Source organism: Stenella coeruleoalba (genome assembly GCF_951394435.1).
Source record: "Stenella coeruleoalba genome assembly, chromosome: 3".
Taxonomy (NCBI): domain Eukaryota; kingdom Metazoa; phylum Chordata; class Mammalia; order Artiodactyla; family Delphinidae; genus Stenella; species Stenella coeruleoalba.
Window position 1 is genome coordinate 11,637,993 of NC_137148.1, and position 26,282 is coordinate 11,664,274.

The 26,282-nt window shown below is 39.3% G+C and overlaps 1 protein-coding gene across 1 annotated transcript in view; it reads right to left on the reverse strand.

The window, feature by feature from the left end:
• Window positions 1-26,282, reverse strand: part of DNAH5 (dynein axonemal heavy chain 5) — a 211,086-nt gene that overhangs the window by 10,247 nt on the left and 174,557 nt on the right. Inside the window, exons 65-76 of the mRNA XM_079918021.1 lie at window positions 24,262-24,505; window positions 23,139-23,253; window positions 22,460-22,650; window positions 18,451-18,572; window positions 15,435-15,584; window positions 12,383-12,628; window positions 9,406-9,625; window positions 7,571-7,776; window positions 6,726-6,929; window positions 4,733-4,948; window positions 2,826-3,038; window positions 266-418 (exon numbers count right to left, since the gene is read on the reverse strand). Coding sequence (XP_079774147.1) covers window positions 266-418; window positions 2,826-3,038; window positions 4,733-4,948; window positions 6,726-6,929; window positions 7,571-7,776; window positions 9,406-9,625; window positions 12,383-12,628; window positions 15,435-15,584; window positions 18,451-18,572; window positions 22,460-22,650; window positions 23,139-23,253; window positions 24,262-24,505 — 2,280 coding nt within the window. The remainder of the gene's footprint in view (window positions 1-265; window positions 419-2,825; window positions 3,039-4,732; window positions 4,949-6,725; window positions 6,930-7,570; window positions 7,777-9,405; window positions 9,626-12,382; window positions 12,629-15,434; window positions 15,585-18,450; window positions 18,573-22,459; window positions 22,651-23,138; window positions 23,254-24,261; window positions 24,506-26,282) is intronic.

Genomic DNA, 26,282 nt, shown 5'->3' on the forward strand with positions numbered 1-26,282 from the left:
CTTATAAGCAATACCCATGTCCTAATTTAACCCCTTGTACTTTAAAAGAAATAGCAAATCAAATCAAATATAACAATAACAAATATTTTGAAATCCCAGCTAGCAGCCTGAGAACAAGCGGGATTTATGTTCAGGACAAAGTAACTGCTGGTGTCAAAAAGAGACAATCATTCTCTGTCTTATTCTCCTCTTTAAAACCATAATGAAAGAAGAAAGCCTGGTAGAGGAAAATTATAATAACACAAGTGAAAATCAGAGCTATTACCTGTCGCATTGCAGTTAAAAATCCTTGGGGGTTAAAAAAGCCTGTCATCCAGAAGCAGTGGGGCCGGTCATTGAAAACCCAAGAGGTAAACTGGCAGTTTCTTTCAATAAGCTCAGTAAACCAGAAACCCAACGTACTTGAAACCCAAGATTCCTGAAATGCATACATTAAACCATGAATTAATATAGGTTTAATTCTGCCGTGTAACTGGCTACATTCACAGAAGAAAACAGTGGTGAAATAACAATTTCACTCTTAGAATTTAGAAGTCCCTAAGACATAAATTTTCCATGGGTTATGACATTTAAGTTTTCAAATTATTCTTCCTCCTTAATGATATATGATAGAATCAGCTAGTCATCACACGGATTTCAGGTCAGTCCAGTTCAGCACACTGTTCAAGACATCTGTTTTCAGTAGAATCTCCTTCCACATACAAATATAGTCATGACCAATTTTGCCATAAAGCAATTAAAACAATTAATTGAATTACATTTAACAGGTTTCAACTATTTTTCCTTAGGCTACATTTTCAGTAGATACATTATAAAATAAGATTTCTATTTATATAAATGTGCTCATGCCTTATCAGCACTTTAAAATATATTTTGTGAATGATAAATCATAGAAGCCTTTCTCCACTCATCATTTTTTATGAGGCAAACAACAGTTATTCTCTGAAGGTTTTGTCCCTTAGACTGCACTTTTATTTCCTCTGAGGAAGGGGTAGAAATGGAAACACAGGTCTCTTTACCACAAATTAATTGCATTCATTGCCTGTAACGGTCTGCCTGAATTCACATGTGGAACTCCTATTACTACAATTGGCATGGAAATGTCAGTAACGTTATCAGCAGCCACACTAGAAGGGATCTCCAAATCATATTTTATAACATTTTACTGTAACCGCAATATTTTATGTGTGAATAAATGTAGTGATCAACCTGGATAGATAAACTACTTGAATTTCAAATATCTTAAGAATTGATATGCCTATTTTTCAAGAGACAGTGAGATTCCCAAAGATTGATAATAAGTAGAATAAAAACCTGTATAAAATGATTTTAATTTAAAAATGAGGTAACTCATTCTATCACATTTTATAGATGTGTTAACTGAAAGATGTGTGTTTATATGACATTTGATCTGAGGGCACAGGGACTCATTAATAAGGGGATGTCTCCAGGCAAGGATCCCTGTTACAGAGCCTGCAGGTGCTGACCAAGCTGGGCGAGCTGTTTAGTGGAAAACGAGCCTGCAAGGGCCAGTGACCGCAGAGGTTCTTCCTCTGTCATTGGCAATGAGAAGAGTGCCTCTGGCCTTGGCAATGAATTTTTTGAAGGTGAGGAGAGAAAGGAGTCTGGTCAAAGCTGATTCTGAGTTTCTAGACTGCGTGACTGGAGGGATAGATGGTGGTTCACCAAATAAGATGGAGAAGACAGTAGAACACTCCCCAGTTACCATATACTGCCTTTGGGACCACTGCCTTGGAATCTGCCAAAGCCCTGGGTGAGATATCAGAGTCTCAGCACTAAGTGGATCTCTTCTGAGAGACTCTCAGTTTTAACCCCATCCTGTCTCACCATCCCATTTACCTGAGTATCCTCCAGAAGGTTCCAGTCACCCCAGGACCCAATATCGTCTCTATAAGTTGCCCTCCCTGGATAACCCCACCCTCCTGCCTCCCAAGTCCTTCCCCTGGACCCTCAGCATCTTCAGAGCCATGATCGGCAAACACCTCTACAGAGACACTCAGGTACTCATTTTACTCTTCCAAGCAAAAAAAAAAATTTCTTAAAACCACATCTATCATACAAACTGTTATATGTAGAATGGATAAACAACAGGTCCTACTGTAGAGCACAGAGAACTATATTCAATAGATTGTGATCAACCATAGTAGAAAAGAATATGAAACAGAATATATATGTATAACTCAGTCCCTTTGCTGTGCAGCACAAATTAACACAACATTACAAACAAATGATACTTCAATAAAATTTAAAAAACCCACACCTGTCATTTAGCACAATTAACAATACATAAGAAGCACACTGTTAAATTATTATCTTGTTATCTTGAGAGATACATACTCACATATTTACAGACGAAGCAAGGAAAAATTTGTCTCTTTGGTGTGACTTTTGATACCTGCGTGTGTCTAGGAACATTCCCTTCTATAAGACTAACATCACGAGCTTTGAAATCCATGAGCTTGGGTTTACATTCTGATTCTTAGACTTCTAAGGTGTGTGATCTGGGAAAAGATTTAACACCCCCCCCCAACCTCAAGTTCCTCATCTGTAAACTAAGGGTAATAAATTGCAAGATTGAAATGAAACAGTGCATATAAATTGCCTAGCAGAGAACCTGAGATGTGGGAGATGCTAAATTATTTCCTTCCCTACCCACAATCCAAAACTACAGGGCTCTAAGGAGATTAGTCCCTAAGCAAAAGAACACTCTTAAGTACATTATTCTTACGTGCTTTTCACTGGCCAATTACAACTATTCACAACAATAAAGTGATTAGGCAGAATAAGAGCTGAGCTAAACGTACTTTTTTCCACCGAGCAGGAATTCTGGCATCGAACATGCAATTCAGTGCGTCTTGTAGATTTTCACTCATGATGATGGTACCATCAATGGCAAGTTTTAGCTCGGTCAGGGTGCTTCGGACTAGGGTGAGTACCCTTTGCATTCTGTCTATCTCCTGCCTGAGGAAAATGTTCATCGGCTGGAATGGCCCCATCTTTTGCAGCCTCTCCTTTACCTGCCGTGGAGACACCAAGCACGTGAAAAAGTAGACAGCTACTAACGTTATGTAACTGGTACCCTAGGGCTTCTGAAAGGGCCCCAAATTTTACAGTTCCATAAACAGTAAGCTTTTTTTTTTTTCACTGCCAGAAAACAAAGAAGAAATAAAGAAGAAACGTCTGTTAAATGACCAGCTGATTTTTCATCCCATGTGGGAGAAGACAGGCCTCCATAAATTCACAGAATATACAATCCATGTCCACAAACATGTAGCCTTCCAAACAGCAACTGCACTTATTGGGGAATATTCACGACTGCCACTCCAAGACTTGCGAATACACACATGGACACACACAAGCAGATGTGTACACATACACAACAATCCTTAAGGCTGCCTCAAAAACCGAGACTTCTGTTTTAAAAGCTTTCTGTTTTTTCCATCAAAGCATCTATCCATCCACCCACCCATTCATTTCTGTCTTACACGTATTTATTCAGAGTCTTTTGTGGATCAGATATCATGCCACGTTGAGTTGCTTTATCCTAAGCAAATTTAGCAAAAGGAAGGTGTCTCTTTTAAACCCCATACTTACCATGTTTATTTATGTAATTATTATTATATTTTAAGGCATTTTCATTGCTTTATAAATATTTCAACCACTGTTAGACATGAATGACCGCTTTCCTGATACTATAATGAAAGGTGCTTACGAAAGCTGGTAGCAGTATTGATTTTTTCCGAGCAAGTGATCAGAGATTCTTCCAAGGGAAATGAGTCCCTTGGTGACAGTTCCTTGAGTTCAGACTGCAGTACCAGCACCCAAAATGGCCTGCTTCATGGAAAATAATAGGATGCTCAAGTAACAAAATGCTGCAGACTTCCTTCTGAAAACCAGGTGGAAAGGGCAATATATAGAGAAACACGGTGGTCTTGTGACAAAAATGTCACAAGGTTAGTCCAGGTCATCTCTTAAGACTACATGGATGGGACTTCCCTGGTGGTCCAGTGGTTAAGACTCAGTGCTTCCACTGCAGAGGGCATGGGTTCAGTCCCTGGCTGGGGAACTAAGATCCCGCATGCCGTGGGGTACAGCCAAAAAAAAAAAAAAACTGCATGGAAAGTAAGCCACTTACTTTTGCTTTTCTCAAAGACTTAAACATGTTATCAGGGTAAACCTTTTCACAATAATTGCTAAAATGTCAAAAAAGATTAACTTTCACAATCATCAATTTTGCTTAGAAGTTACTTGCGTATTAAGAAGACAAATCAATTTTCCAAACCCATGAGATGAAGAAGCTGCGGAGTTAACGATATAACTATAGACTCCCTGAAATTAAGAAGGCCTGAATTACACAACATTTTTCTAAATAATCAATGCTTTACTCTAAGAATACATTTTCTTTCCTCTGAACAAATGACAATGCCTCCAGGGAACGTTTTAGAAAAGCAATCCTAACCCATTGGTCCACACTTGTAATTTAATTATGAAGATTAACGTTCTCATCAGGTTTCTTTATTATTTCTCATTTGAGATGATTACATTTATAAATTCAAACACTTCTTTTTCTGGTTCTTCAAGAAGCAAGTTTTTTAAATGATTTTTTTTAATTTCAGAAAAATTATTTTTTGCCCTCCTCCCTTCGTCCTCACTCCCCCAACCAACCAGACACATCCACAGCTGATGTTTTGTCAGGATGCCATCAACTCACTTCAAATGGACCATAGTCTGGGGGCAGCTTCTCTAGCATGTCATCAGCCAGCCGGGCCACCACCGCCTCTCGGGTCTCATCCCCTCCACCAGAGCTATCCTTGGGCTGGATGCCCAGAATGGTGTCCAGCACGTCCTTGGCCAGCTTGCTCTGGTAGGTGATGTCGGCATTGGGGTGCAGCCAGAACACCTCAGGGCTGTCGTAGGTGGGCAAGCTCTGAACAACACAGACCGTAAGCACAGAGCTGCTGACACAAGTACCAGTTAAATTACACTGTCTTAGCAAATAAGCATGTTTTTATTAGGATAAGCATTTACATGATATGTCTTATTCATGGCAGGCTGCAACCTCAACAATTTTTCCAGGGAAGAATCAAAAGTTGTCTTGAAAAACAATTAACATAATAGGCTCATGGTTCTTTAATATCTGCACTTCAAGCAAATTCAATCAAAAAGACACTATCTTGTTTTATAATATATTTGTAAGATGGAAAGGGAACTATGGATTGGTATTTTGTTTTTTGAAGGTCTCGTCTAATTCAAACCAATTGTTTAAATAAATGGTGTATAACGAATTGTTACTAAAAATGACAGTTTTAGCAATTATGGCCCAATAAGACCAGAGGTGGGAAATGTACTTTCCCAAGGAGAAGGACAGAGACTAAGAAAAATGAGAAATATTGAAAGAGCAACAAAGTTACAGAGAAAAGCAGACAGCAAATGAGAAGCAAAACTAGCAGGTAAATACTCCCCCAGCTACTTGAAAAACAGAAAATTTACCTACAATTTGATGTATAATTTTATGTGCGAATTGTATCCTTACCTTTATTCATGGTTTCCCTCCCTTCTAGTCCATTATTTTATTCCTTTTTACATAATGCCTTTTTATGAGCTACCTCAAATTCATTGTGAAATGAGGCGTATGTAAATAAATATAACGTGCGGGTATACCTAAATTTATACCTTCATAGGCATTCTCCTATTCAGTGCTAATGATTTAAAGACACATATAGTACAGTTAAGACAAATATATTTGTAGATTTGAATTAATAAAAGTGTAGGGGTGGTGATATATGATAAACTCATCACACTTATATATCATGGAACCTCTAAATATACTGATAAATTTAGCGCTTGGCGGGCTGTTGTGCTTTACTTTGTTCATCCTGAGATAAATCTTAGAGGCAAAAGAGATCGCTAAATGATGATCTAATGAATTCAAGGTATTGAGACAGAAAATGTAGTTACCTGGAAGGACAAATCATATTTTTTCCCAAATCTCCTGTCAAAATCCTATTCCTACTTAGAGCAGGCCTTCTCAGTTGGAGGTGATTTTGCCCCCGCCAGGGACATTTGGCAATGTCTGGAGACATGGTAGGTTGTCACAACTGGGTAGAAAGTGAAACTGACATCTAGTGGGTAGAGGCGAGGGAGGCTGCTAACCATTCTATACAGGTCAGTCCCCCACTCAAGGAAGTATCCAGCCCTGAATGTCAACGGAGCTGAGGCTGAGAAACCCAGTCTTGGAGGAAGCTCTTCTACAGAGTGCGTTCCTGAACATACTCATAAGCTGTCCATCAGGCCAGGATTAAGGAACAGATGTCACGGGATAATGCAAGTGGATTGAAACAGAACAGATTGAGTCTAGAGGCTGCCTTTGGGTAGAGAGCTCCAGGGGATTTGTGTAGGTTCCCTGGTTCTAAATCTGCCCAGTCTATCGCCTCTCCAAAGAATATTCCTCATGGGGCATTAAAAGGGGATGAAAGAAGGGAATTCACATAAAACACACCCTCCGAACAAATATAAACAGTTTAATCATTAGGTGAATATAAACATATGAAGACAGCATCTATGGTGCTTGGAAACTTCCATGTTCAGTATGAATCAACATTAAAATTTATTTTCAAAGAAGTACATACAGTACAAATAAATATCAAAAAAGTCAACTTGCTGTAGATACTTGCTCTATACAAAAAATTCTGAAGATGACAAACCTGAATATACTGAAGGTAGTTCTCCACCGTGCTGCATTTTGGAATATTATATCCTTGGTAAAAGCTAAAATCCGGTCCAAACATATTTTCACCGAACCAAACCTTAGTAAGTGTGTTCAACAATCTCTTGTCATAGTCATCAGTGACTCTGCCTCCGTACTGAATCTCTCCTATCATGTAGCGTACAGTGGTCCAGGAGACGCCCTGGGAAAATTTATAGAATGATTGTGGACTGACTACTGTCTCACCCCCATTTTCCCTGCCAAGTAACACCCATGTAATCATTGTCATCAATGTCATTTACTCATTCATTTATTCACTCCTCAGTCATGCGAAAAGTGCAGAAAGAAAGTTAAATAGGCAGACATGAGGGGTAACTCAAAGCTCGTGATCATGACCTGAGATAGATTCTCTTGGTGCATTCATGTTTCTCTACTTTGATTTCAATAGAAAAAAAATTGTTTATTTTTTGAGAATATAGAGGCTGTTCTTTAAAAAGCACACACTCCAAAAGTAATCTAGACTCTAAATTTTTCATGTTTTAGGATTTTAAAAAACACACTTCTTCACCCATTCCCCCCTCCCTCCAACAGACCCCTTAGGTTGTCTTACTTGTAATGTCAACTTGTCTTTGAGAAGTAAAAACATAATCAAAATTTGTTCCTTTTTTTCCCCTAAAATCAAGAGGCTAGTGTGACCCAAGCTGCTATGACTTAAAGAGAATGACTTTGCCAGCACAGAAAATCATCACTCTTACAGGATTAACGCCAAGGCTGGGCGGTCATGTGAGTTCAAGGACCCAAGTACACAATCACCGGGGGCACGAAGCAGTGTGTGCACAGTACCTTTTTGAGATCCATGTCGTCTAAGTGGTTTTGGATGAACTGCACCGTGGCATTAAAGTCGGCTTGGTTAAATTCGTAGGGTATGTTCCACCCCAGGGGGCCGAACTTGCGCCTCTCCTGGACGGTGGAATGCAGGAAAGCCACGGCATACAGCATGGGCTTCCATTGGGCTACAGAGCTCACGTCCAGCAGGTCTTGGCTCACACCTGTTGTGGTCAGTTAGGTGAAAAACTATATCATCTCTCAAACATCTTTACTTTCTACTACTTTTATAATCTATTAATTATTTTTGTAAATTCCTGATATTAAACTTCACTTATCTTGAATTACTCTTACCATATTCATATGACAATTATCATTTAACTTTTGGGTACCCAGAGGGCATTCCTCTCTGAAAAAGATGCACAGAGATTTGAGGCGGTTGGGGGCTTGCTAACATGGATCAAGTTCTTGGCCAACCTAACAAGATAATGCAGGGATAAAACAGAGACGGAAGAATAGTGGCAGTAAAATAAATATTGCTGCTATTACTACAACTACTACTAATAATAATACCTATTACTACTACTACTACTAGGGGCATGTACACAGGTTGCAATGGCTTCTATATACTCTTTTAACAATTTAATATTAATTAAAATCGTGTATATAGAAGCCCATTGCTACTGAAAAGTACGAACTATTAGATATAAAATAAGCTGTAAGGATATATTGTACAACATGGGGAATATAGGCAATATTTTATAAATGGAGTAGAGTCTTTAAAAATTGTGAATCACTCTATTACACACCCATAACATATAATATTGTACAGCAACTATATCTTAATTAAAAAGAATAAAATATAATAATAAAATAAAAAAGAAGCCCATTGCAACCTGAGTATACTCTCCCAAAATAATTATGATTCCTATATATGTACATATTATATTGCATATATAAATTTTTTCACTTGAAATCTTTTTTTACTGACATCATCCTTCCACATCTATTTTATTGGCAAAAATTTGAGACTTGTTGACAACTCCAAAAAAATTTCTTTGTAGATTTTTCAGATTGCTATGTAATAATTATTATCTTGATGATTATTATTAAATACACTATTTTAAATTAAATTTACTCCAATTGTCCTGGATAGTTTTTATGATCACTATTTTAGGCACAAGAAAACTGAAACTCAGGTTGTTTGAGCGATTAGCGCCCAAGAGAACAAAGCATTTGTTCAGGCAGTATCAGAGCTGGGATTTCTAACTCCAAGTCCATACTCTTTCTGTGACCATGAGCCTCAGACAGGAAGCTATGACACAGAAGGAGCAAATGAACAGAGAGTAATCTCAGCTCCAGTTGTGATAGGAGGGGCATTTTGGTCTGGTTTGGTGGCCGTTGTCGGATTTCTAACTTAGCTCACATTCTGACATCCTGACACACAACTTCATGCAATGAAAGTAGAGACCATAATTGTGACTCAGCCTCTCCTCTTGCAGGAGGCTACTGCCCTACGTTAGGTATGGAACACGAAGACCACAAATGACATTATCCATTTTAGATGTTAACTTAGAAAGGCAAGTGTCTAGCAGAGAATAGAATAGGCCAAAGTAGAGCAATAGTGGGGAAATAGCAAAAATATAAGGTGGAAACCTGAGCTCTGACGCCATAACACGGCCAGCGGATATTCCACATGGAGCAGGACAGAGTGGGCTATCCCCTCACCATCATGTTAAGTCATAGCAACACTTCCTATAACTAATCCTAGCTAATTCATTTTTCATAATTTCTTTAAGAAAACAATTTAAGCACAAGAACTCCCGTAAACTTGGAAGTATTCCTCGACTCACCACCATATGTTCTTTTCAGTCCTGCCCGGAGTCCCTGGGGGGGCTCATTGGCAAATTTAATGGACATCTGAAGGAGGGTAATGGGAAACTGTTTATGAGCCTCGGTCGTCATCCACAGGCGGAAAGCATCATGTACAATCTCGGTTTCTATAATTATGTCCATTAGCTCATCCATGAAATCGAGTCCCAGATGGCAGTTCTGCAAAAGTGCCCATCCTCCCTACATCAACAACAGTACATGGAAATTAGTCGATTTTGTGTTTCACCCAGAGATTTAAATTAGTTTGTTCTTTAGAAATTAAGTAATTAAAGTTTAATAGAAAAGCGCGCTAACCCCTTTAAAGTACTCTAGGTCAAATCTAAGGATATGATCATGTTGAACTGGGATAGGTTACATTTCTTCTTATTCCATGTATGTGTCTCACAGTATACTAGTATGCCACCTGTAGTAATAATATATAGTGGGGGTCATGAACATCACCAAAGTGAAACATAAAAAGAGATAACGGCACTTCCAAGTAAAGATGTTTGACTGAAAACCGTCACTTAGCTCAGCTGCCTCCCCAAATTCCACGAAAAGTACAACAAAGGGACTTGTTTAAAGGTATGAACTCTGAAGGACAAAGATAGTGAAGGTGAAGACAATGTCAATAACACTGAAAACAGACTCAAGAAAGCTGAACCCTAAACTGACTGTTCGGGGAGAGCTGAGACGTAAACTGATTATAGCATATAACTCCCAAAACACTCAAGAAGAGGTGACGAAGGTCCTTCTGGAAGTGGGGGAAGACGATGGACTAATACAAGAAGATTGAAAGTCCAGACCCCCGACCTGTTTCCTTAATGGAAGGTGGAAAGTTGATTTTCTTTAGAAGGCAAAACAGACAGGGTTTGCAGTGGAAGAGAGCAGCCTGTTAAGAGTATAGGAACCTCACTGAAAACAGGTAAAAGAAAGCTTACCTATTGAATTTGGAGACCTATTACCTTCCTTCTCCCACTGAGTTCTCAGAATACAGGCAGCAAGGTATATACCCTCTAGAATAAGGAAGAACCTTCTCTGGGGAATCTGACCACTCTAACAGCAAGAGCCTCAGAAAATAAAAAGCCATATCTCTTGTATAAATTATTCTATGAGCATAAGAAGATTCTTGTATAAAGCAACACAGGCAAAAATTTAGGTCATGAAATAATAATTTATTCAATATCTAATCTATAGAACATCTTTTGCCAAAATCATCTACCATACCCAGATCATAACCTCAAGTTGTTTTCTTGACTCTCTGACTTTGGATCACTTAGATTTGATTAGTGTAAAGATTTGATTAGTGTAACCTGAGATATTTTTCTTTCCAAGAAACAAACTAAGCACCAGATATAAAATGTTAGTCAAGTTACATGTAAAACTGATCATTTTGGCATGTCACATATTCCCTTACATTTTTGTCAGAAGTATATAGCACTGCTGAATAACTATTTATTTTGTCCTATGAAAATTTAATTGACACTATCCACAATTCAAAAAAAAAGGGAAATTAAATATAAAACATAACTACAAAAAGCCTTCAGATGCTCTCTTTCATCCAGCATACAAGTGACTCCTGATCTAAGTTTCTTAGGTGAGAACTTGGAAGGTTCAATCTTCACCCATGGAAAGGAATCTTTGGCCAAAGTTGTTTCTTTGGCATTGCCACACTCTGTATGAATATTCTGTGTTCTTACTGAGCAGATCACCCATTTTGCTATTCTTGGGTAGTTGGTTCACTCTGTCATAAAACACTATTGTCTCTGACAAGTTATAAGCATGCTAATAATAATAAAGATTTTAAAAAATTTTTTACTTGAAATTAAACTACTAAACAAAAAACACAGATAAATTGAAGGCTAAAAATATTCCATTTAAATTCGAATTTAGTTGCCTGAAGCTATTAGTTACACCATCATTTATTTTAAATTCAAGTTAACTCCATGTCCTGTGAATGTTAGTGTTTTTGCTCTAAGTACAGTACTATGCAGAGGAAAGAAGTCAAAGGGGAGGGAGGATGACGGGGTAGAGGCCAGGATGGAGGCCCACCAAGCCCTCGTGTCAGACCAGACCTAGGATTCTGAATCATGGATGTATTTTTTCATCTCTCAACATATTTAAATCAGGTGCTTTCTGCCCTCTCCCTCCAAACTACAAACTAAGTGCATCAGACAGAGCACAGCACACATGACAGACCTCTCCCTTTCACCAAAGCTGAGGGCAGGGCACAGCTTGAGGATGGAAGAGGTAAATATGGAGCTTCCAGAACACAGTAAGCTCAGTTCCAGACCAGGGGAAGGGGACCAGGATGCAGCACAGTGGTAAGATTCTAGAGTCAGCAGCTGGGACCTAGAACCCAATGGTTTCAGGGTGAGCTTAGCGTTTGGTCTGCTCTGTACACTGTTGAATTTGCAAGCTGCAAAGGGCTCTAGGAGACCCACCTGGAAGGCAACAGGCCAGGTTTCCTGAAAACCTCTGGTACCACCACAGGATAATAGCAGATTCCTGGCCTCTGGGATTGGGGGCAGGCCTAGGGGACCCCAGGGCACAGATGATGCATTCTGGAACCCAAGAAAGGCATGGTGCTGTAGATTCTGGAGTGTTATGGATTCCAAGAGCAGAGCTGGAGGGGTTGGAGCGTATGGCAGAGAGGAGGAACTATGAACCCTACAGAGCGTTTGGGACCTGCAGTGGGGTTTAGCGTTACGCAAACTGGTCAGGAAATAAGATGTTCTGATTGGGCACGTTTTCCATAAGTGAAGGCTCAGCAGAAAAAGTTTTAAGTGTGTCTATTTTTCCATGGAAATTTTCTAATAGATATCATGCTTTTTCCTGTTCAGTAAACAGAATACAATACCTAAGTTTAAACTCTTAAGGATTCATAAGCTCTCTGCATCGTTATTCTATAACCTGCAATGTCAACATCATAACACAAAAGGAGACATCTGGTCTCACATTCGCCATGGTCTGCTGCAGGAGCTTGCGAGCGTGGACCTCCTGGCCCTGCCCCATGGACACGTAGCGGGTTTCTCTTTTTAATCTCTTCCCCAAGGCGATGATGGAACCTGTGGGGTCTGAGCCCATAGACAGGAGACAGATGAGTGGTGTCCGTGGATCAGATTCCTCCCATGTCTTTTCCAAGTCCAGGATAACACCTTCCGCATACTTTTCTCCCATGGAGTCCACGATGTACTTACGTGCCTGCCAAAAACAGTACACGGGTCACCAAAACTAGCTCCAACGCCTTCGTGCATAATTCAATGTGGTTTCCAAAATTCATTTTTGTAGATTATCTCAATGATGTCTACAGTAACCCTGCCAGGAAAATAGGGCAGAGGCTTTTTTCTCGTTGGTTTATCTGTTTGTTCGTTTGCTTGCTTGTTTGAATCCTCACTCTGTAGAAGCTGAGTTACTTGCCAAAAACACAATCACCCACTTAAAAGACTAGAACCCAGGTTGGCTGACTCCTTGTCTGGGACCTGTTTCCATACACCGGCTGCTTCATGCTATACAAAAGATTTGAAATATTAGGCAACTCTACTATTGAGGATGCTTTAAGGGAAAAGTATATGCATTCAAGGAATCAAGTAAACAGTACAATGCCTGGGATTTAATGGGTACTTAACAAATAGATAATTACTGCTGAGTGACTACTTATGTATGAAATTTATTGCATACTTATCAAGTTGATTAATTTTTAAAGATGTAATCCAATTGCATTTGGAGCACACGGTACCACGTAATTTTGTACCTCTTAATATTTTTTCAAGGTTGGCCAGATCCAGTATTGATGTCTCTAACCTGAGTATAAATGCCTGTACATTTTTTTACAGCTTTCTGAAAGGAACTTTACAAGTTTGCCTGACATGTTCTTTGGCTTCTCCAAAAGTCTACTTGTTTACACCTTCATCACAGCCACTGGGCAGTGTGCTTCATGATCAGGAGGGACTTCAAAGGCTGGACGCTCAGGTGTTCCACAAATTGCAGTTGTTTCTCAGCCACAGGCACCTGGGTACCTGCCATCATTGCAGCATCTCTCAAGATCCAGGTGTTTTGTCCTCTGGCATAGCAAGGAGCTCAAAATAGCCAATCTTGCCATAGAATTCAGCACTGACCCCACCTGGACATTTCCATCCAAGCTATGAGCTAACATACTGTTACCTACACATACATCAGGAGCCAGGTAGTAAATATATTATTAGGCCTTCACGGCCGTACAGACTCTGTTGCCCAACTCAACCTACCACTGCAGCATAAACAAATGATAGTTCATAAATAAATGAGCATGGCTATGTTCCAATAAAAGTTTATAGACACTGGAATTTGAATGTTATATAATTTTCACATATCACAAAACATTATTCTTCTTGGCTTTTGTTCAACCATTTAAAACTATAAAAACCATTCTTAGCTCACAGCTGTACATAAACAGGCAGTAGCACAAGACACCCTCTGACAGTATGTTCTTCTTGCAACCAGGCTTTTGAATGTCCCTGGATATGCACTCATGCTCAGTCAAAATGCTACGGACAAGCCTGATGTTGCTTGTGGGGAATGGGGATTAAATATGTCCACATTGTAGACCTCGTAATAGGCTTCCCCAAATGGTGTCTGGTTGAAAATCATGAAAGGAATCTAATGTGAGAATAAAAACTTCAGAGGAGAAAACATTTTTCCAAGGGGCCTTCTAGATCTTGCTTAGGACTTGGGTGTTACCATAAGGGCCATGGGAAGCCATTAAAGGAATACCATAATGATATTTCTGTTTCTTCTAGAATATACAAGATGGACTAGATTGGGCAAGAATGAACTACAGGAGACCAGTTAGAAAGACATGGCTGTCATCAGCCTAAGGGTGACAGAGGCCAGAATGAAGATGACAAAGTTACAAAGGGGTGGGAGACACTTACATTTCAGCACTGAACCCAATAAAGTGTTATGAAAAATATAAAAAGGGAAGGAAGGAAGAGAAGGAGGGAAGGGAGGGAGGGAGGGAGGAAGGAGAGAAGGAAGGGGAAAAGAAGAGAAACTTCTACACTCCCCTTAAATAAGGCGACTGTTTGACAATTCATTTGGGCAGGATAAAAGTAATGAAGTTGAGAAGAAAAACCAAAGGAAGGGTGATCTCAGTGCCCTGAGTTGCAAAACTCATTTTTCTTTTCACAATAAATGATTGAATCTAGTTGTTTTCATGATTCCACAGTACCCAGGTGGTTACTCCATATGTTTTTAACACTCCCTCTGGAGAGTGAAGGGGAAAAATTCCTACATTCTATTAGAAACCCCAGCCTACTGTTATTTTATGACTTATTTAAAGAAGGCCTTAAAAAAAAAAATCAATGTCTGTGAATAGTAGAGTTCAACTTTTAGCTGTGAAGGCAAGACACCACAAGTCTGTTTCATGGGTAAATTTCCATGACGGTAAGGCCAACAGATTAAAAGTCTTTGAAAAGATGGATCTTGTAGAGCCAGGGTTTACATTTAAACCACATGTATCGTTCAAAGAAATTTAGGCAAACCTTCTTTCTCACATCGAGGTTTGCGACACACCCTGGTGTAATGGCTACGGATTTGGGGATGCTATACTGCCCTGTAGTCTTCCTCTCCCCTCCCCAGTACCTGAGCAGTCTTTCTATTCAAGAAACATCACTTTACTACTAGCAAAATGGAGTAGCCATATCTTTTTTGAGTTAATATAAAAATAATATGGAAAAACGATGCATTACCTTCACATTAGACCTATATAACCACCTGACATAGTTTCCTCATTCACTCTTGTTGTATCACTTAGACCAAAGAAAATTATTAACTCACTTAGCCCAAATATACTCCTCCGTACACTTACTTGTTGTTTAGTTTTCCATTTTTCACAATTGTATTGCTAGAAAATTACACAGAAGCCGACACAAAAATTCTCATTGGGATTAATATTTTAAATATTCTTTTAAATTTAAAAGGAAATGTTCCTTTAAAATATTCTCCTATTTTTTAAATAGGTACTTTTTACCTGGGCAATGGTTCTGTCGGGACACCAGGATCTAATAAGGAGAAGACGCCTAAAGCCGTCTAGAGATTTATCATAGGCATTTGGAAGGGGTTCCTCCTCAGGGTTTTCCTTATCAAACCAAATTTTCCACATTTTCTCATTTCTTGATATCTGAAAATACCAGGGGATAAGAAAAGTGTCACACCACAGAAAAATCTTTCAGTAAGCATTCACAGATATTTTTTCTCTTTCCGACCATTCCAGGCATGTGTGAATGCTATTCCTTGAGTATTTTTTAAAATTTTATATCCTAGCACCAAAAAGTTGAGAGTCTAAAATCAAATGTGATTTGCTCTAAAGTCAGTCTGTACTAACACCAGCCCCCGGCTCCCTCTTAAAGGAGGGAGAACCCTGGGTTGTGGAATTTCTTCTATGACTTTGTGGGAACAAATCTGCAAAGAATAGAGAAATCAATGGAAATTCATTTTCATTATTTTAAGGAAATCTGTTTTGCTCCATGAGATCCCCTATGACTAAGAACCAAGTCTCAGGCTTCCCTGGTGGCGCAGTGGTTAAGAATCTGCCTGCCAATGAAGGGGACATGGGTTCGATCCCTGGTCCGGGAAGATCCCACACGCCGGGAAGCAACTAGGCCCATGAGCCACAGCTACTGAGCCTGCGCTCTAGAGCCCTTGAGTCACAACTACTGAAGCCCGTGCACCTAGAGCCCGTGCTCCACAACAAGAGAAGCCAATGCAACGTGAACCACAATGAGGAGTAGCCCCCACTCGCCACAACTAGAGAAAGCCCGCGCGCAACGAAGACCCAACGCAGCCAAAAATAAATAAATTTATTATTTTATTTATCTTTTTATTTTTGGCTGCCTTGGGTCTTCACTGCTGCACACGGGCTCTCTCTAGTTGCGGCAAGCAGGGGCTACTCTTCGTTGCGGTGCACGGGCTTCTCATTGCAGTGGCTTCTCTTGTTGCGGAGCACAGGCTCTAGGTGCGCGGGCTCAGTAGTTGTGGCACATGGGCTTAGTAGTTGTGGCTCCCAGGCTCTAGAGCTCAGGCTCAGTAGCTGTGGTGCATGGGCTTAGTTGCTCCACGGCATGTGGGATCTTCCCAGACCAGGGCTCGAACCCATGTCCCCTGCACTGGCAGGGGGATTCTTAACCACTGCGCCACCAGGGAAGTCCCAAAATAAAACAAATAAATTTATTTTAAAAAAAAAGAACCAAGTCTCATTCACTTATGTTTCTTCATTTCCCAGGACCATTCTTGGAACAAAAGAAGACATTTAATACATGTTTATTATTGAAGTCTCTTGGTCAACACTCTATTAATCTACAGTAATTTGAAATATACCACTTAATATCAGCATCAAATGAATAATCACACTTGCTTCCTTTAGGCAATTGATAAAGGAAAAAAACACAGTCCATTATCATTTGAAGCTTAAAAAATCAAAGAGAGGCAAGCATTACATGGGCAAGCATCTCAAAATCATAGAATAAATCACATCTGCAGATAAACATGATCTTATGTTCTCTGGTATATTCCCTTTGATTACAGCCCCAAGTGTTTTCCTTGGAGATCTAATCAAAGGAAAAACCATTTGGGTTCATAGTTAGAAAATATCATGTAAGAATAAAAAAATAACCTCTTTCAATCATGAAACACTACATAATATGGAGGGATTTCAGGTATACAATATAATCTCCAGAAGACAGCTACTTCAATAACTGATAATGTCCAGGAAAGGTCCAGGAAAGGTCACTAGGAGTCATCCCATGGGGGAACAAGCTAGAATGCATTAAAATCTCCCCCCCAAAAAAGCTGTTTAACCCAAAAGAATGGCTTATACCCTAATTACACGGTAATCACCAGGTGTAAGTCAAAACATAAAAATGTAGCAGAGCTTAAGCTTCCAGTCAATTTAAACTGGCAAAGTCAAGAAAGAGCATTAGGACAAATACCATATGATATCATTTATATGTGGAAGCTAAAATATGATACAAATAAATTTATCTATGAAACAGAAACAGACTCACAGACATAGAACACAAACTTACAGCTACCAAAGGGGAAAGGGGGTGGGGGAGGGAGAAATTAGGAGCTTGGGATTAACAAATACAAACTACTGTATATAAAATAGATAAACAACAAGGTCCTACTGGAAAGCACAGGGAACTATAGTCGATATCTTGTAATAAACCCTAATGGAAAAGAATATAGGTATATATATGCACAACTAAATCACTTTCTTGTACACCAGAAACTAACGTAACATTGTAAATCAACTATACTTTAATGATAAAAAAAAAAAAAAGAACCAGTGTTATGACATTTTCTGGTGAAAAAGAGCCTTCATCTGGCAGCTGAAGAAAGCCACCTTGCGGTCCATGCAGCTTCTCGCTGGTCATCAGATTCTCAAGAAGCTATTTCCTGGCTTGTCCCAATTCAACTTTCTATACCCAAGTTCCATAATACCAATATATACACAATTCATCAGGAACTTGCTGCTTATGAAAGGACAACGACTTCTAAAGATAAAAGGCCAGGTGTTTGTGTTAGATTCAGACCCAGATGCCTAGCTAAGGCAGTATAAGGAGGAGAGGAAGAAGAGAGAAACAAGAGGTAAGAATGGATATTTATTACTTAGAGGAAGGGTGTTCTTATTACTTTTCATTTGATCTTTAGAAAGACGGCAAGACCTTTTAATCATATCTAATCATTTAATCTAATTGAATCTGTTTTACCACTCGCGGGTCTCCAATTGGTGATACTGACGTATCATCCAGCTCAGCGTTGGTTAAACTTCCTAGGTAACTAATTTCTTCCTGCGAGACCAGCCTGCCATGGATGGAGTGTGCTGTATCAGAGTATGAGCGAGCGGTGAGGAAAGTCAAGCACTGGTCATACCATTTTAAGAGTGACAAAGAAATCTCTCTCTTCCCCAAGTAGTGTAGCCAAATGATAAATCAGGAAGCTGCTCACTGTGACATGATCATAAGTTTACTCAAAGCACAAGTTACCTGATCAAGGACATCAGAAAACTGTCTAAGTTTGCTCAGTTCCACCAAATTCAGCCAGGTCATGTCCAGGATCCATTTGGCTGGTTTAGGAGGACAGGCTTTCAAGTCCAATGAGGCACCACCTTTCAAGTTAAACATATTAAGTTATTAAATTTTTCTTTCTTTACTGTAAAACAATCTCTTTATAAATAGCTTTTGCTGAAACTATTTTAATATCAATTGTTTTACTACCTGGACATTTATTAAACTCAGAAATATAAGTCATAGTGATGAACAAGCTTTAACATTTAATAAAGGAATAGATGATTTTAGAAAAACACATTTAAGGATCAATAATATAGCTTTGGATTTAGGTAAGTAGTGGATTCTGTCTTAGCTCCACCTGGCCAAGGTCTGGGACAAGCCAGCTCATCTGTCTGGAACTCTGTTTCCAAATATGTACAACGGGAATAATGAAGCCTAGGTGTTTTGATAATGGCAGAAAATATATAAAGTGAGTGTACAGCACTCAAAACAGGATCAAGGACAAAGCAGAGGGTCACTAAATGAGCAGCTATTGTCGGCATTAAGAATTGCCAAATATTGGCGCAAGCTCATTTTAAGGAGATAATTTATCTAGAAACGTTAGTAGCACTACCTGCGTTTGAAGGGTTCTCCTCTATAAATCAGTATATTATTTGCATCCATTTTGAGCACACCCAAGGGCCCTGTGCTATGTCACTTATTTTTCGTCAATCTACCCACAACAAACATTTCCATTTGGTACTGATGCCTATCTTTTTGCTGATGATTTACCTATGCTCACATAACTCATATAACTCTCACAGCGCCAGAAAACAAATGACAGTTTAAAAAGTTATTGTTGCCCATCCCAGAAACACTAAATGTGTGAACAATCATATTTTAGGTCAAAGAAAGGGTTAGCAAGTCTTCTATAGGATAAAATACACTGTTCAATAAATAACATCTATTAAAATGTTTCAGGGAAAATATGCTCTAACCATAATTGTTAGAAAGATATAACCAATCCATTCGGCTACAATCTTTTTCTGAACAGAGCAGGTCATAAACAAGTAATAATACTCAAGATATATACTGAGCCAATCTCTACTTTATTCAGGTACCATGGACCCCACGAAATTGCTGTCTTTTGCCAAATCCATCTTAGTAGACGTCCAAGGTAAGTGGAACAAGAGGTAAGTAAAGCCATTTCAGTGAAAATATTAGCTTATGAAAGCAAAACAGATTGCTTGAACACCAGGAAGCAGTTAAAGACCTAAGGACAATGCCACTGTGTTGAAAACTGTCACACCAATTTCCATGGAAACTGTCCATTTTCCAACAAACTGAAAAGAAGAATGTATTCACCACAGGATTAGGGAGAAGCTTTTCATGGAAAAGAGGGTTCCTTGCAGCCAAAGATTATTCATTGTTTAATAGAGGGTAACACTGTCATGAATATCTTGCCTGCCTCAAAAGTATACTTTGGGCAACAAAGAATGTTGTAATGGTAGGGAGTGGGGAACATATTCCTGGATAATATGGCATGAGATTAGATGGACTTTTGATGAATAAACTGCTGGGATAGGAATAATTCAAACTAAATTCTCAAGATGATTGAGAATTATGCCAGTCCCTTCATCCCTCAAACCCTTGCTTTGGGAGAAAGAAGGTTTAAATCTTTATCATTATACCTTGTAAAAGTGAAACATGCTTACAATGATTTATACAAGTTGTACCTTGTATCGTGAAGCGGCATAGCTCAGGCAGACTTAGTCATCCAGCCTGATGCTTTCCCATCTTAGAGATGAGTAAATTAAAAAATCAGCATCAAAACACTGTTGCTATCTAAATAACATTTTCAAACAAGTGATTTTAAAGTCCTTACAGAAAGAGTTCATGTCATTGGGTAGCTTTCACCAACATAACTAACAAAGGGAAATCTTATGAAACTCTGTGTCCTAAAGGAGTACAAGAAATAGCTGTTGAATGCCAAAGTCCCACAAAATCCTGTCCAACCTATGCAAACCTCAGACTAATCGAAATAAACTAAAAAAACTAAAGATAATATAACAATGCCTATCATCTGTTGAGCTATTCTGTGTGCCACGGTTTATATAAGTTGTGCGAATTCTCAATAATCCTGTTATGTAGATTTGACTATCTTGTTTCATAGCTGAGGCAACTGAAGCTTGAAAAGTGTAAATAACCTGATCAAAACCACTCATCCAGAAGGTGGCAAAGCCACTATTTTCCCTTAGAGTCTTCCCAACTCTAAATCCCATGTTTGTTTCGATCACGCCAAACTGTAACACACTTTACAGTATTTCTGGACACTATGTTCAATGTCATTTCCATAGGGAAATGCGTCTCACGCCTGAATTGAGGGTGTCAGGAACAACTTTCCCATAGGAAGCTCCATCAGCTGGAGGACCAGAGTCACTGAGGCCAGAAATCATTTATATACAAAGGACTCACTGAAGAAGGCACCTCCTACACCTACATGTCCATCTAAGGTGATGTCTTACCAGACCATTCATCTTCCATGTGCTCTGATTTAGGACACTTGGAACAAAAAGAAACCTAAGGGTCAAGGGTTCAACGTTTAGAAACAAGAGAGAGAAAGAGAAAGAGAGATCATCCACAAATCATAATTTCTGAGTTTTCAAGTCTAACTAAATAAGTCTTTACTGCTACCATAAGATACATAGATATAGTTATAGATGCATAAGCATAGGTATATGAACATGAATATGCATTTGTGTATGTATAAGTATGACTCTGACCTACACACCCCCATGTATGCCCTTCTCTACTGCCCCCATTGGGATCCTCTTCAAGTTCCTCTGCAAATCTACTCTCTATGTAGGTGAAGTCAATGAAAATCCACCCCTCCAAAGATAAAGTTGTACCTTAGCTTTAAAGATAAGCCTTTGTTTAAAAAGGTAGAGTAGATAAAACCATTTCGAGCCTAGCATCATTTCCACTGTTCCTTTAAATACTTTTTGTCCAGACATTCAAGAATGTGACAGCAAATGTGTGTTTCCCAGCCTTCCATGGCAGAGGGGACCCGTCTGTGATCAATGCTACAATAGATACAGAGGAAATATCCATGGGATGAGTGGCATGGTCACCTCACCCACTCTGCTCCAGCCACCCTGGTTGCTTTGCTTTGCCTTCATCATAGGACGCCCTCTCCCACTAGAGGCATTGATGTCACCTCCTCAACCTTCAGCACTTTCTCTAAACGTCCCCAGGACCAGCATCCCCTGGTCCCTCAGGTCTTGGCCACCTGTCCATCTCTCGGGAATCCTACCCAATGAGAGATCCCATTAAATATCCCATTAAAAATTTTAAACCTTCCCCACTCCACATACTAAACATTCCCCAACTCCCTTATCCTTCTCCGTTTTTCCATAGTGCTTACTAGCTCCTCACACACTGCACAATTTACTTACTGTTTATTATGTTTCAAGCGCCTATCTGTGTCCTGGCATGCAATAGTTTCCCAATAAATATTCATGCAATTAATGAACAAATAAAATAGCTCAGACTTCCCTGGTGGCGCAGTGGTTAAGAATCCACCTGCCAATGCAGGGGACACGGGTTCGATCCCTGGTCCAGGACAATCCCACATGCCATGGAGCAACTGAGCCTGTGCACCACAACTACTGAGCCCGCATGCCACAACTACTGAAGCCCGCACGCCTAGAGCCCGTGCTCCACAACAAGAGAAGCCACCACAATGAGAAGCCCGCACACCACAACGAAGAGTAGCCCCCGCTCGCCGCAACTAGAGAAAGCCCGTGCACAGCAACGAAGACCCAACACAGCCAAAAATACAAAGATTAATTAATTAGTTAATTGATTTTTTTAATGTTAAAAAAAATCTCACATAAATGCAATCTTCAGTGAAATGCAAGGAAACTGCTATTGCTAAAAAGAAAAATGCACAAGACCTTCACTATAATTCCTACATCTGCACAATGCTTTCTATTCTAATATTGACCTTTAATAAGGGTGAGAAACTCTTCATGCTTGACTCGGTTCCTCTGCATGTCAATCTTTAGGGTAAGCAGCAGGGTGAAGAGAAATTTGTGCCCCTCGTACAAACCCCGAGCCGTGTACTTATAAACCTCATAGGTCATGTGCTCAATGATATTAGCGATCCTCTTGCTTGTAATTGGGCTCTTGACAGACCTGGAGAAGAGAACATTTAAATCAGCCTTGTCCCACCCTTTTCAATTGTCCCTAAAAACAACGCCTTTAATGGAAAATAAGTAACTCTGGAGGACCAATTCTTATTTTTTACACATCAAGAGTAAGCCTCCTAAATCTAAAATAACAAGCACTCTCTCCACATGAAATAACAGAATCCTCCATGTTGTCTGAATCAATTTTACCTGCACAGTATTATCACTCACAACAATGTCTGGGGAATTTTCTTGTTTAACAGAAACTTGGGGAAACCAAAGGAATCGATCAGTGGATGAATAGTTGGTAGAGCTTTCTCTAAGCATAAAATGACAAATCAGAATGATTTGTTAACACACTGGTAATTACACTCAACTTAGATTTAAAGAAAAAGAAGCAGCTTAGTTGCAAAGGGAAAATAAGTTATCAATGTAATGTCACCGTTCTAATCCACAGATACAGAATTCAGCTTGGCTTCCTGAGTACAGACATACCTGGCCAAGGAAAGGTCAAACAAGCCAAGAAACTGGCGGAGCGAAGTCTGATACATCTCACTAACCAGGCACATTTCCGTGATGAGGAAGTAGAGGATGCTGCCCCGAGTAGCAACTAAAAGACAAAGAGCAACGATGCACCTGCTACAGGCGCAGAAAATAAATGACCCATGCACAGATCAGTCTACATGCTAAATGAAACACGTTTTATTTGTACGTCTTAGTAATGACTATCTACCAACAATGGGAGTCTAGAGCAATGTCATCACATATATTTAATTCTTCTTTGTAAGCTTTGAACAAGTAGTCTGCTATTTGGGTTCATTAAATGATACTTTCTGTTTTAGAATCTCTAGATTCCTTACAAATAAATTTTATTACACTCTTTCATAGGTAGAAAAGACAAACAGTGGGACAGCATGGATTGTATTGTAACATCTGGCAAACTGTGTAGGCATTGTTAAGGACCTCATTCTTAAGCTCCGTGAGGAAGCCCTGACTAAACCTGGCCTCAAGGTGGTAAGCCAAGGCATCGCAAAGATGACACTCCTGACTCTCCACCAGTAGATATTGTTTCAATTATTTTTCCAAAAGGCATGATAAATTACTAAAGGAAATTGAATTCTTTTAGCAGGTTCCCTTTATAACCCATGAACAACACTGATTTGCTGATCTGTGGATAAGGTTGAAGAGTTCCCATGAGACCAGAGAACTACCTGGACTCATGGGAACTCTACAGGACTACAAACAAAATACAGGCTTATTGTTACCAAATGATAAACAACTAGTGAACAGCCCACAAGTGCAGCACAAATTCCTCAGACTTCACTAGTTTGTAGTCGGAGGTCTTTAATAATTCTCCTCTTTACTTTCTGGTTTAAAAATAAGTTCACAGGAACCTTAAAGAATTTGCCAATAACATGAATTATAAGCACCTAGAAAATTTACACCATTATAAAATTTCTTCGTCTCAATTTTACTGAATATTTAAAGAAATGCCACACAACACAAATGGCCACCCCACGTTGCATAGTTGTTTTCATAACATCCTTACTTCAATTTCTCTAATTCTCATTTCTTGCTTCATTTTCCTGTGACATTTGTCTTTCATTACCAAACTCACCAGGTCTATATTCCTCCCGGGCTGAGTTAATTTGAATTTCTGTCTCAGCTGAAATTTCCAGCTTCTTGGTCACCTCCTCGGCTGTCTTTTTTGTGTTACTCAACACAAGGATGATACTCTCATCTTCCACCAGGGACCCCTGGGTACTGGTCAGACGGTAAAGCAAATTATCTTCTAGCTCCTTCATTCTCCTCTTGTTTGCAGTTACATCTTCCATGAGATGAGTTCTTTCTTTCTCCAGTTCCTGTTAATTTGCATAAATATATTTTTTTCTTAATGAACACCTATGGTTTGGCCATTCCTTAAAAAGTTTACCTATGGGGCTGCTCTCGAGTTCCTGTACTGTAGTTATCATATTTGACTGCAGGAAATATGGACATCAAAATTAGAGGAGGAGAATTAATGGAGGAAAGAAGAATTGGTGGCAAACAATGTAAAATGTGCTAAAAATATTACCAGTATTAACTATTTACCATCTATTTATTTCCTAAAGTCAACTCATTTTTAAGGGACTTCTGTGATCATATTTACTCCTGTTTTGAAACTGAAATTTATTTGAAGACAATATATGCGTCTCAGATTAAATACATTTACCTCTGTTTGGTTTCTTGTTTAAAAGAGCTCTATTGTTGTTTGAATGTGATTATTCTCAACTTGTGTGTTGAAATAGTATCCAACTCTGTGACAAGCAAGTGTCCAAAAGTTAGGCAAGCAAACTGCGCTGCTACCGCAGGTACATTTAAATTGAAAAATCATCTTGACCTGAAAAGAATAGATGCTGTCCTCTCCAAGAGAAGGGACATTCTGAATCCTTCCTAAAAGACTTTTATGGGTAGCTGGGGAGAGAATGGCTTTGGAAGATTATTGCCCTTATTGGCTATTCCTTCCTTTTGGTAGTTTGGAGAGGGAGAGACAGTGAAAGAGAAGGAAAGAAAAGACGGGGTTGGTGAGGGTGAGGGAAGGAGGAAACAGCCATGACACTCAACAAGCCAAGGGCAGCAGGAAACCCAGAGGCTGGGAGACGCTGCCAGCACCAAGTCAAATTGTACATGAAAGTCAAATTGTTTCATGAGAGACTCTAACTTGAAGTTAATAAAAGATTCAAAAGAGGAAAAGACAATGAGGAAATAGAATTTAAAATTGGAAGAGAAAGATACGCATTAGCCAGTTTGCTTGAAAAGCTTTCTAAATATAGTGTCCATTGACAAGGTACCTATGCTTACCTGCATTACTAAAGTTACGCACATTTCAGTGTAAATACAATATGGGGAAACGAGGGTTAAATGCAGGTGACTTGAACAGGAGAGCACTGTCGGCACTTCCAGGTGTGCGGGTACCTGGGCATGTGATACCAAGCTCACACTGCTAGAGCAGCTTCAGAAAGGTAAATACTCAGTGAGGTATTCTGGATATGGCTCAGCAGGTTTTGTAGATTCTACCCCCTATCGAGAAAACTACAAATCTAAAGTTATATGCAGTGATGAATCTCACGAAATCATATAAAACATAATAGGACTATTCATTAATTATGTGATTATTTCCTTTCTTTCTAATAACATATAAATTACTTAATAGTTATGCTCCAAGGATTTTTTGGTTCATTGATACATTCTGCATCTCTTAGTACAATGTCCGATACGTAGTAGGCTCTCAGTATTGCCCGGTGAATGATTAAATGCTATACCCCTTTTCAAACTGATACACTGAAACACATTAGTGTACCAGAAAATCTAGTTGTGTCGTATGCCAGAAATACAGACATGAAAATTCTCCCTTTGTAACAAAAACCATGAAGTTAAAAATAAAGGTCATGGTAGCAAAACTGCACAAAGGCAAAAAGCAAAGAGCACTGGCCTCTGCTGTATGTTCTAGCTAGTTAATCACCATTGGTTGAACAGTTATGGTGGGTGGGACCCTACCAGGCTCCCAACTCATGCTCTGAGCACAGTGAGTCAGGTCCTGGAACATTCTAGAAAAAAGAAAAATTCCCTGTTTAAGCAAAACAAAAGCTCAAACTTGCA